Below are 12658 nucleotides of genomic sequence, written 5' to 3' on the forward strand. Positions count from 1 at the left end.
GTGTGAGATAGGGCTGCCATTGTTTCCTGTCCCTCATGACCGTTGCAGGTCTCTAGGTGCAGCACCGGTGTCTGCACCAGGAAGCTTGTGAGCCTTCAGAAGGCTTACCCCAGAAATGAGACAGAGACACAGAAGGACACAGTGAAGAGGGAGGTAGCACATAAGTAACTTACTGTAAAGCAACTGCCTGCATCTGTTTGCTTTTGAGACAGGATCTCACTATATTGCCTGGGTTGACCACAAATGCTGGGCTCAAGCTGTAACCAGAGTCATAGGCTCTGGGACCTCCAACACATTAGTTCTAGTCATCTTCCCTAAAGAAAGCAAATGAAAACAGTGACGAAAAGGGAGGGTAAGATTTTAATCAACATAGCTATGTTGGGAAGGTGGAAATTAAATATGTCAGCTCATCCTTGTAATATTGATAGGAGATAGAGATTTTTTGTCTTTTTTTTTTTCCGACATAGTAAGTAGCCCAGGCTGGCCTTGAGCTCCTGATCCACAGGCTTCTACTTCTAAAAGTACTAGGATTGTAAGTGTGTACACCAGGCAGAGTGAGCTTAAAGATATAGGGCAAGGCCGGGCATTGGTGGCACATGCCTTTAGTCCCAGAACTTGGGAGGCAGAGGTAGGCGGATCTCTGTGAGTTCAAGGCCAGCCTGGTCTACAGAGTGAGTTCCAGGACAGGCTCCAAAACAATACAGAGAAGCCCTGTCTTGAAAAAGAAAACAAAACAAAAATAAAAACAAACAAAAAAGATATAGGGCAAGAATATGGGCAATGTCAAGAGCTGTGGAGAACGAAGCGGTCTTGATTAAACTGCAGTCTGGTTATTCATTTTCTTACTGTTTATTCTAGAAGGTGGACTAAAGAAATGCTCGATGATAGAGAGACAGGTAAGTTCCTATGAGGTAACTGCTCCTGTTTGGCGAGGTTAGTCCATGAGGTTCCTATGTTGCTAGAATGCAGGATGACCTCAGCGTAAGGACAGTAAGTTGAGTCCTTCAGGTGACTTTGGGATGACTGAAATAGGACATTGCAAATATCGACAGCAAAATGCCTCAGTGACCCTTATTTTTGTAGTCTTGAAGCAGGACAGCAGGTTGAGTATCACCAACTTTTAGATAGGTACTCTTTGAGTGGCTAATGTGCCTGCTTCCAGAGTTAGGCAGGAGCCTGGTCCACAGTTTTAAGACAAAAGAAATGGGAAATGTAGGCAAGGATGTCAAGCTCTCATCCTGCTTTTTGTTACCTTGTGGGCCCAAGAGGGATGTTACTGCTTTTTAGCAAAAGTAGTACTTGCCTACATGCCCGTTATAAAGCAAACCCTCTTCCCCCGCTTTCCCAAGAGGACCACAGCTGTGTGTCACCATGTTCTCTGGACATTTTTATCCCTTTGAGCAAGTTTGATCACGTTACCTTTTGATCTACCATATTTATACTAGATGGTGAGTTTAGACCAAACAATTTAGTGTAGAATTTAGATAACTCCAGTTATTTTTCACTGATAAAATATCTTAAAACTGATTCCCAATACAGTTGATCACCAATATTCATATATTTATATGGTATATTTATATTTATATGCCATTATGCCCACAGTACAATTCAGTTTCATCACAGAGTAAATTATTAAGAATTACAAAGGATGGCCAGACGGTGGTGGCACCCGCCTTTAGTCCCAGCACTCCAGAGGCAGAGGCAGGAGGATCTCTGTGAGTTCGAGACCAGCCTGGTCTACAAGAGCTAGTTCCAGGACAGCCTCCAAAGTTAGGCCCATTTCTCTTCCATCTCCTACCCAAAGTGCCTGAATGTAAAGCCTTAATTCTCTGCCTGTAAAAGTTTTCACTTTTACAATATCTTAGAACTAATACACCAACCCAGAGACAGCATTAAATTGATGACCAGCATAGACTGTCTCCACAGGCATTGCATGTTTGAATCAACTGTCTCCTCAAACATGTTCCTTCCTTAGTGGTGAAAACGTGCAAAAGACCCTATCTAGCTTCCGAAGCCCTCTTTACAGTGTACAGTGTACAGTGTTGTCACCACAGCCTTGCTTTAAAACAAACTGGGAGAGGCCGAGAAGGCTAAACTGTTAAAGACCACTGGCTGCTCTCCCAGAGGGGTGCAGCCTTCCACCAGGCAGCTCTCAACTCTCTTAACTCCGGCTCCAGGGGCCCTCTTCTGGCTCCCGACCGCACCTGCATTCTGCAATACACTCCTTCCCCAACACCTGCATTCATATAATTAAATAACAAAATAAACACTGGGTTAAAAAATAAAAAAAATCCTAGGTGGTTTGGGCCGGAGCCACACGACCCGCTGCTGGCGCCCCGCCCACCACGAAGTCATAACTCCGCGCCGTGGCCCCGCCCACCGCCGATTAGCCCCGCCCACACATGCGTGTGGTTTTCCCGTCCCGCGTCGCCGGTCGCAGGTTTGGTCGCCCCAGGCTCACGCGTCCGTCAGTCCCGCAGCCTCTGGTGCTTGCGGGCCGCGCGCTGCGAGGGATGTGGGCCGGGGCCGCGGGGCTGAGGGGCTCCTGCGCCCGGCTGCAGGCCCTTCGGGGCGGCCATGGGGCCGCTTTTTTTCCCGGCCGCGCGCAGGCCCTGCACACCTCTGTTGCTTCCCACGGGAGCAAGAACTTACTCAAGAAATTTGCCTCGAAAACCAGGTATGCACCGGCCAGGGTCCGCTGCGGGCCCGGTCACCTGGTGCACGGTTGGACGGAGGCGGTTTCTTGAGGGGACAGACGTCCACGAGGGGACATCTGGGTTGGGACCGTGGGGACAGATGTCTGTGGGGAGCGGGGAAATGCTATATTCGTGTTAGAAGATGATTATCGGCAGATCGCCCGCAGTTTGACCTTTCACAAGTTCCGCCTTCCCACTACACATTCTTTTTATACGGTGTCAAGTCTCCTGCAACTTTACACTGCATAAAATTTGTCGTAATTAGATATTTTTAGTAATAAATATATGATACGATACTTTGATTTCGCTGGGCAGTGGCGTCGCACGCCTTTTAATGCTAGGACCAGGGAGGCAGAGGCAGGGGGATCTCTGAATTCATGGCCACCCTTGGTCTACAGCATGGGTTCCAGGATAGCCAGGTCTAAGCAGAGAAGCTCTGTCTCTAAAAACAAAACAAAACAAGAAAAAAAAAATACTTCGATTTCCACAGCCTCTTAGAGTCTACTAAGTGTGGTTAGCCAGTTTATATTTGGGGGCGGGGGTTGTTTTAACAAATGATGTTACAGTTGGTTTTAGGCTTACTGAAGAAGTGCATAGTTCTGAGACTGACCTCAGATTCTCTAACAGAACTTAATGTGGTATCCTTAATGTCCGTTCCTATTCAGACACAATAGCTAGGCTGACATGTTTAGTCTTTCCCTGTTTGATGGACAGCTGTAACAGTTTTGGGAAATCCTGGTTGGAAGTTTCACACCACTGGGATTTGATGTTTTCTTCGTGACTATATGTCAGTTGTGGAGTTGGGGGAAAAGTAGCAGAGGAAAAACTCCATTTTATCAAGGGCATATCTATTCATTGTGCTTACCACTGCCCTGGGTGTTGGTGTCCCTTTTTATCATTTTTTGGAAGTTGCTGTATGTAGCTCCTGACTTAAGGGGTGATGAGTTATGATGATGGATTATTTGGAATTCTTTGTGGAAGATGTGCCCCTTCATTTGTTAATTCATTTGTCAGTATGGACTAGTGGTTATCAACTGTTAGTTTATTTTGCTCCAAGTGTTCCATCTTTGGACATCAACCCCTTTGTTCCCTTGGCATATCCCATATGTTTGCTTGGTGTCACTTCAAGATGTCTTGAGTTATTCTTGCATATGCCCCCCCCTCCCAGCCCCACCTCCAAGAATCAGCCATTCTTATGAGGAGCCCAGGTTACCGTGCTGGAAAATGTGGTCTGGGAGCAGGGTGTGCTCATACTTTTACTGGTACATCTGGCCTTTGGTCCCTCTACTTGTAGGCATTTTGTGCTTATCTGGAGATTTGCCCTCTTGCCCTACCATCCTGGAACTCCCTCCTGTCCCAACAGTGAGCAGTGAGGCCTCCCTCGATTCCCTGACTGTTCAGTGGAATGCTTCAGAACCGTCAACCTTTATCTTCATGAGTGATCAATGAGGCATAGTGCTTTCATGAAATTTGGAGATAAAACCTCAAGGCCCTTCCATCTTCTCACTGTAGATAGGCAAGAGTCAAAATTACAGGGTTGTGTTAAAACTGTTTTCTGACCTATCCACACAGCCACATTGTTTTCCATTAAACTTCAGTGGTCTTTAGGTTATCATACACTGTCGATGTCCCATGGAAGCACGCTACACTTGAAGTGTCATAGCCTTTTGACCTAGTAGTACATGCAATTCTTTGCTTAACTTTCATAACTATACCATATAAATTTTTAAAAAGGAGACCCCCTTTTAAAGACTTATGTATATGAAGTTTGTTGTTGTTGTTTCTGTGTGTGTGTGTGTGTGTGTGTGTGTGTGTGTGTGTGCGCGGCGCGCGCGCGCGCCGCGCGCGCGCGCGCATTAGTGCTTGCACACGTGTATATGGTTTTTCAAGACAAGGTATTTTCATGTAGCCCTGGCTGTCCTGGAACTCACTCTGTAGACCATGCTGGCCTCAAACTCACAGAGATCCACCTGCCTCTCTCTAGTGCTGAGTTTAAAGGTGTGTGCCACCACTCACATACATATCTATGTATATGAGTTTTAAAGATTTGGTCACACCTTTAATCCCACACTTAGTGGCAGAGGCAGGTGATCTCTGTGAGTTAGAGGCCAGAAAACCAACTAACCAAACAAAAATCATTTATTATATGTGTTTGTCAGCACATAAGTTATGTGTATCATGTGCATGCCTGGTATCTGTGGAGGTCTGAAGAGGGTGTCTGATTTCGTGGGAACAGTGATTGTGAGATGCCATGTGGGTACTGGGACCTGAACCCAGGTTCTCCGAAAGAGTAACTAATGCTCTTAACTGCTGAGCCATTTCTCCAACACCCACCATCTAAATTTTGTTTTCTTGCTATAGAAAGAAATTCTGGTATGAAGGTCCGTCCCTCGGGTCTCATTTGACTCACAAGCCATCCAAGTTTGAGTTCCTCATGAAAAGTACCTTAAAGAAGACCAGGAAGGAAGACACTGTACGCCTCAGAGTCCTGAATGGCCTTCTCTACAAAGCATTGACAGAATTGCTGTGTACTCCTGCAGTGAGCCAGGAGGTCTATGACCTGAATGTGGAGCTCTCCAAGGTGAGTCCAGGTCAGGGTTGGGGACAGTAGGGCCCGGGCTTAGATTTATCTGCACCTGTCGTCATACCTGAGGTCTTGGTTTGGGGCTGAGAGGCGGTGCTGAGTCTGACTTAAGTCATGGGACAAGGTGAAGAGGCAGAGCCTTTTCTCTGCTTGGGTGAGGGCCCTGTGGCGACTTGGCAACAGCCAGCGTGATGAGACAAAGCACTAGAAGAAGTTTAGGCACGTAGTGAGGTGTACACTGTCTTGGTTTTCATAAAGATAATGAGGGGTCCTCCATCTTTCCTAGAAGGGGCTGAGTTGATGAAATAGGGGGCAATTGGTCATTTCCAATTCCCTACATCTGGAGAGATTACAATGTAGCAGTGCTGTGAGGTACATGGGAGTGAGCTTGGGTGTCTTGTTTTTTTTGTGTGGTTTTTTTTTTTTTTTTTTTTTTTTTTTTTTTGGTTTTTGGTTTTTGAAACAGGGTTTCTCTGTGGCTTTGGAGGCTGTCCTGGAACTAGCTCTTGTAGACCAGGCTGGTCTCGAACTCACAGAGATCCGTCTGCCTCCTGAGTGCTGGGACTAAAGACGTGCGCCACCACTGCCCGGCGAGCTTGGGTGCTGTGACCCTATTCCCTACCAAATAATCTTCTGGGTGTAAGAGACAAAAGAAGCTGTTGTTCTTCACTGCAGCTTACTGTGTGGACTGGGAAGACTGTAAACCTAAAGTAATTTGCAGTTGGGGTGCACCTCAGGTCTCTGTGACTTCAGACTTCTCCGCCTGCCGAGTGTACTGGAAGATAGGTGTCTCTGCAGACCAGAACAGGCACACGGAGGCTGTCCTGCAGAGGAGTGCTGCCTACATAAGGTGATGGATGGTGTTTGCTTTCTACAAGTCCTGCCTTCTGCTGGAACCTTAAGGCCTTGTCTGTCTGTAGGTAAACTTTTAAAAGTTCTCATTGAGGACTTTTGCTTTTAGGGAAAATCTTGGAAGTGTTACCTTAATTTTAGAGTATAGGTTACATTTTCTTATAAGACCTAATCAGATTTCTCAACAGTTTTGTAGGGCTCCCTAGCCCTAGGTCCTTTCAGGGCTCCATGAGGCAAGAACTATGTTGGCAATACTAGGACGTTCCGTCTGCCTCACTATGCTAAAGCTGGCTCCTCATTGTACTGCTGCCCAGGCTTACTGCCCATGTCTCCAAAGTGCCTCGTTGACCTAAAAGTAGCCTGGATGAAGAAGTGGAAAAGTAAAAATACACTATTTTAAAAATTGGACCTTGATGGCAAACACTGAGAGGTCTCTGATATCTGCTGAGGCAGAGCCTTCTAGGGTATTCTACACACACACACACACACACACAAAGCTCCTGCTGCCAGTACTTCTGTAAAAGGCCATTTTTTATGTTTGGCCAGTAGTTAATAGGTTTATTGCTTTAAATGACCTTTAAAATATGCCATTTTGAAGTTTCTCAGATTTAATTTCTAGTAAACATTAATAGAACAACATTAAAAAAAAGTTGTTGGTCTGGCAGTGGTGGCACACACCTTTAATCCCAGCACTCAGGAGGCAGAGGCAGGTGGATCTCTGTGAGTTTGAGGCCAGCCTAGTCTACAGAGGGAGTTCAGGACAGCCAGGGCTACATAGAGAAACCCTGTCTCGAAAAAGAAAAGAAAAGAAAGTTGTTGGCCATTCTCAATAACTTCTTAAGAAAAAGATAGTAAGGAATCCTGGATCCAGAATTTTGCAGGTTGATGAGCTGCTTGGACATAGTGAAGTTACTCAGTGTCTTAGTTAGGAGTTGCTGTGATGAAACACCATGACCAAAAGGCAAACCGGGGAGAAAAGGATTTATTTGGCTTACACTTCCACATTGATATTCATTATTGAGGGAAGTCAGGCCAGGAACTGAAGCAGGGCTGAAACCTGGAGGCAGGAACTGATGCAGAGACCATGGAGGGGTGCTGCTTACTAGCTTGCTCTCTATGGTTTGCTCAGCCTGCTGTCTTATAGAGCCCAAAACCAACAGCCTAAGGATGGCACCACCCACCATGGGCTGGGCCCTGCCCCACTGATCACTAATTGTGAAAATGTCTTACAGTTGGAGCTCATGGCGTCATTTCCTCAACTGAGGCTCCTTCCTCTCTGGTGACTCTAGCTTGTGTCAAGTTGACACAAAACCTGCCCATGCACTTAATTTATTCAAGTTAAGAAAAAAAAAAAAAAGGCAGAAATCCAGCTAGCACCACATCTCAGAGCTGGATGCCTCCCACATGTCTCCAGCATGTCTGTCTGTGTACGGTCTTGTGTTCTCTGCAAGGGTCAATGGGCATCCACTTCCACAGAGTATCTGCAGTTATCAGAGAAGGATTGAACCCATTGTCTCTGTTAAACCAGTGTGATTTTGGTTGGGGGCAATCAGAAAGTTAGCCGAGTTGAATGCCTCTTTGAGACTATTGCAATTGCTCGGAATTTGGTGTCAAAGTTTCCAGGGATTACAGGGTCTGAACCTCATTTGGCTGGTCTGTATCACATTACTGAGCTGTATGAAAATCTTTCAATCCTAGCATGCATGCTAGGCGTCAGGTTGGAGTCCTTTCATGGAGAATCTACCGAGTACAGGATGCTGTAAGTCCATAGTTAGCGGTGGCACTCCATCTAGACAGCTGTCCATTGGGAAGAGTGGAGAGGAGCTGTGGTAAGGGGCATCTTATACTCTTTAGTGATGAGGCAGTTTGAAGAGGCTTCTCCGAGGCTTTGATTCTCTGCCTCCTTTACCTCCCCTTCCCTCTCCTCCCCCTCTCTTTCCCTTCCCTCCCTTTCCCTTCCTGCCTCCATTTACAGCCTGGTCATTTGGTGAATTTGATGTAGTTTGTGTTTGCCTCCTCTCCACTATGTGTGCTCTCTCCTCAGGCACCTTCTCATGTCTCAGCAGACCCTGAGAAATGTTCCACCCATAGTGTTTATTCAAGACAAAAAAGACATACTTCTGGCTGAGGTGAGCTTTTTTAAATAATTAGCTTTTTTGTTTGTTTTTCTTTTTAAATCTCATGTACATCAGAATGAGCCTTTATTTATTTATTAGTTTTGTTTGTTTTGTTTTTCAAGACAGAGTTTCTCTCTCTTGAACTTGGCTGTCCTGGAACCAGCTCTGTAGACCATGCTGGTCTTGAATTCACAGAGATCCACCTGCCTCTGTCTCCCAAGAGGAGATTAAAGGCCCTGATGTTTATTAGATTTTTAAAAATGTTATGTGTATGGATGTTTTGCCTCTATGTATGACTGTATCACATGCCTATATTACCCTCTGAGGCCAGAAAAGGGCATTTAATTCCAGGAACTAGTATGTAGGTACTGGAATTGAACCCAGATCCTTTGGAAGAGTAACCAGTGTTCCCAACGACTGAGCCATTTCTCCAGACAGCCATATTTTTTCACTTTTGAATGTGTGGGTATCTTAGTTAGAGTTTCTATGGTTATGATAAAACATATGCTATGATATGATGATATGATAAAACACCATGACCAAAGGCAACTTGGGGAGGAAAGGGTTTATTTCAGCTCACAGTTCTGTATCACAGTCCATCACTGAGGGAATTGATGGCAGGAATCCAAACAGGACAGTAACCTGGAGACAGGGACCATGTAGCAGTGTTACTTACCACCTTGCTCCTCATGGCTTGCTCAGCCTGCTTCCTGATACACCAGAGGACCTCTACCCAAGGATGGTGCTAGCCACAATGGGTTAGGCACTCCCCACATCAATCTGATTAAGAAAATGCTCTACAGGCTTGTCCTCAGGCCAGAAAATGCATTTTCTTAGTTGGGGTTTCCTCTTACCAGATGACTCTAGCTTACGCCAAGTTGATAGAAAACTCGACAGCCAGTGGGTGTGGCGGTCAGAGGACAACCTTCTACCCCGTCTGTCCTAAGGATCCTACTCAGGTCACCAGGCTTGACTGCAAGTGTCTTTTCCTACTGAGCCACCTCCCCTGCCTAAATAGTTACTTTTTATACTTTACTTTTATGCTTTTTTTATTCTTAAGAAACTTCAGTGAGTAAAATTTTAAGTTTCAGTTAATTTACTTTTTAATTTTTTTTTTTTTTTAAGGCAGAGTCATTTTGTAGCCTCAGTTGGTTGGCCTAGAACTTGCTCTGTAGACCAGGCTGGCCTTAAACTTACAGAGATCTGCCTGCCTCTGCCTCTGCCTCCCGAGTGCTGCTGCTTTTTGTTCAGGCCTCTCCATGCCCACAGAGTGGGCCCCTGTGCCTGTGACTGTTCTGCCAGTCCTTCAACCTTCCCTTTCCCAAACACAAATTCTGTGGCAAAATGGAATCGTTTTCCAAAACTACTTTAGAAACCAGCAAATAATAGTTACACAATTCTTCCAGTGTTATTTTCCTCATAGACTTGCTTAATGTTACAAGTTCTAGAAGCCTCAGTTGTTGGGGAAGTCATGACAGGTTAGAATACCAGCGAGGGGTGTGAATCATGGACGTCTATCGTATCACTACATTGAGAAGTCTCTGCAGTGGCGTTAACTGAAGCCTGGGAGAGGTTGTGGTCCTGTTCCTTGGAAGCAGAGGGCAAGAGCTGTCCCTGACATCCCCATGCTTTCTTTTCAGGTAGACCGGTTACTAGCAGTGGCTGACTTTGGACCCCCAGATGAAAGGGATGGCTTGGCACTGGATTGTTTGAGGTGAGGCATGTAGACAACTTTCTGTTCCCTGTCACAGATGCTCAGGCTACAGCAGCCACCCTGTCTGTGCCTCCACTAGCCCACGTTGCCACCGTGGTACCTGCCCTGGGGTACAGCACATGTCTGCATAGCTCTGGGTGGCAACCCGTACGCTCCCGTGCCCAGGTGAGGAAAGCTGGGGATGCTCACATTGACCATGCCAGCCAGTGTGTCAGCCTTGAGAGAACCTAAAGCAGGATCACCGTTCTACAACCCCGTCATCCTCAGAATGTGAAGTTGAGAAGTATGAGGAGACGTGACAAGTTTCCTGTGTAGATGCTTTAGTCCACACTCCCTGGTTGGACTTTGTGTGATTTGGGCTCTTTGTGAAGGCTCTTCTCCCCCCCCCCCCCAGGAACCCTGAAGCTCTGTCATCACATGATGCCCAAGAACCAGCCACACACCCAAATCTGTGTGGGATTGACCATGAGGCCCTGAATAAGCAAATAATGGAGTATAAACGCAAGAAGGAGAAAGGGCTCCAGTGCATGAACCTGGCACAGCCATCAGGGCAGGAGCTGGTCCCTGACCTGACTCATTTGCTGAGAAGGAGAAAGAAGACATCATCCCGCCGGCACCAGGACACTTCCCCAAGAAGCTTCCTTTTGGGTGAGGAGGCTGAGGACGAGGAGGAAGAGGACAACACCACAGAGTATGGATGCCAGGCTCATGAGGCAGAAGAGGACTGGGAAGCAGAGGCCAGAGGTGATGGGGTACAGCAGGGGCCCTGTGGCAAAAGAGAACAGAGGTAGGGGTGAGGCCTCGTGCTGCCTGTCCCTGCCTGTGGTCAGACTGCAGAGTTCATGGTCTGCACTTCAGAGACAGTTGATGAAGGCAGAACTCTTGGTGGAGGCCGTCCTCAGGCTATTTATCATTCAGCTAGCTGTACAATTTCCTGTCCCAACTCACTGGTTTTTTTCCAAAACTCATGTGTAACTAAAAAATAAATGTCATCCCTGGGAGACATAAATATGGTACTTCTTACCTCCTCATAGTTGCTGCACAGGCCGCCGGGCCTCAGTGGCAGGAGAGTTAAGCACAGAATGCATAGGCTACATCTATAGACCTCCACAGCCAGTTATCAGTGCTTGGTCCCTGGAGGACTTCTCTTTTAATAAACTAGTTTATATGTATTCTTGGAGAATTTCATGCATATGTACAATATATTTTGATTATATCTACTTCTCTTGTCTCCCTTCTGACCATTCTAGGATTCCTGCCCCCTAAGTCTCACCAAATCTAATTAGTGCTGCCCATCTGTCTAGGGGTGTAGGACTGTCACTGGAGCACAGGCAGCCTACCAGGGGCTACACCTGTGCTGCCCCTAAATCTTAAATAAGATATATATGAAAACTGCCTCTTCTCCCCCCCCCCCAACCCCAGCAACCATCAGTCACCAATATCTCCTTGGCTAGCATGGGTGGGGCCATGTGAGACTCCTCCGTCCATGCTGGGATGGTGACTGGCTTGATCATCTTGTGCAGGCAGCCAGCTGCTGTGGGTTCATGAGGGCAGTGACCTGTCATGTCCATTACATGGTTTTGTTCCAGTCTTTCCTGACCTCTGGCTCTTACAGTCCTTTCACCCCTCTCATGAACGTTATTCCCTGAGATCTGATGAAGAAAGAGTGTGGTGTGGATACATTCCATTCAGGGCTACAGTTACTGGTGTACTTCTCTGCACTTGACCAGTTGTGAGTCTCTGTGAATACTGCTGTCCACTCTGATGAAGATAAGAGCTACACTAATCTGTGGGTATAAATACTTAGAAGACAGTTTGACTTGATACTACATACTATGTCTGTGTAAGCAATCTGATAGTGGCAGGTTCTTCTTCCGGAACCTATGACCTCCCAGCCACAGGTTCTTGATGGAGTTTAAGGTACCAGGCATGAGTTCCCTTCTGTAGAGTGGACTTTTTTTTTTTTTTTTTTTTTTTTTTAGTTTTTTGAGGCAGGGTTTCTCTGTGACTTTGGAGGCTGTCTTGGAACTAGCTCTTGTAGACCAGGCTAGTCTCGAACTCACAGAGATCTGCCTGCCTCTGTCTCCTGAGTGCTGGGACTAAAGGCATGTGCCACCAACACCCAGCTTCCCATGAATTTCTTAAAATGCATCTTTGTGCCAACTGACCTCATCTTTACCACACAGCCCCCTCCCCCCCCAGTCTGTGGCTCTTGGGCACAAGCTATGAACAGGTCTGTTGTGCTAAATTGTTTGTATGAGCTCCAAGGTGAAGGCTTATTTTGCTGTAAGAATACTAATTTCCAGTGAGCTGAAGCAAGATTGCAGGCCATGCCTAGGAGCGCTGTTGAATGGAACTCAAATTGCTCACTCTGCTTGCGCTCAGATGGCTATGAGTGCCATAATGACATCTGATCACTCCAATAGTAGCCAGTGACTGGATAGCCACTTAGCAGTCGTAGTCAGTAGTCAGCTGTCTTTCCAAGACAGGTTTTTATCTAGTCAGCATCTGTAAATGTCTCTTAGGTTGATGGCAAAACATTGGGCCCTTCTTAACTACAGATTCCATGCTTGAGAATTCAGCTACTCTGTCATGGCACCTTCAGCAATTCCAGAGTCCACACAGAGAAGAATCTGAGTCCTAACTCAATGTGTATGTACTCCCAGCTGGAATGGAGTAAGCTAGCATTCTGCAT

General features: G+C 46.3%; 1 protein-coding gene across 1 annotated transcript; it reads left to right on the forward strand.

The window, feature by feature from the left end:
• The first annotated feature begins 2395 nt into the window (after positions 1-2395).
• Rbfa (ribosome binding factor A) lies at positions 2396-11135 on the forward strand. Its single transcript, XM_027403656.2, has 6 exons — positions 2396-2677; positions 5058-5277; positions 6018-6130; positions 8177-8261; positions 9890-9963; positions 10358-11135. Exons 1-6 carry the CDS (start codon positions 2403-2405, stop codon positions 10752-10754), a joined length of 1164 nt encoding a protein of 387 aa, XP_027259457.1. The 5' UTR covers positions 2396-2402; the 3' UTR covers positions 10755-11135.
• The last annotated feature ends 1523 nt before the right edge of the window (positions 11136-12658 follow it).

Source organism: Cricetulus griseus, chromosome 2, assembly GCF_003668045.3.
Source record: "Cricetulus griseus strain 17A/GY chromosome 2, alternate assembly CriGri-PICRH-1.0, whole genome shotgun sequence".
Classification (NCBI taxonomy): Eukaryota; Metazoa; Chordata; class Mammalia; order Rodentia; family Cricetidae; genus Cricetulus; species Cricetulus griseus.

Excerpts from the sequence above, each read along its gene's own strand:
- Rbfa (XM_027403656.2), top strand. The coding sequence starts at position 2,403 with ATGCGTGTGGTTTTCCCGTCCCGCGTCGCCGGTCGCAGGTTTGGTCGC. Across the intron at positions 8,262-9,889 it reads AAGACATACTTCTGGCTGAG|GTAGACCGGTTACTAGCAGT; the intron begins GTGAGCTTTTTT and ends CTTTCTTTTCAG. Across the intron at positions 9,964-10,357 it reads TTGGCACTGGATTGTTTGAG|GAACCCTGAAGCTCTGTCAT; the intron begins GTGAGGCATGTA and ends CCCCCCCCCCAG.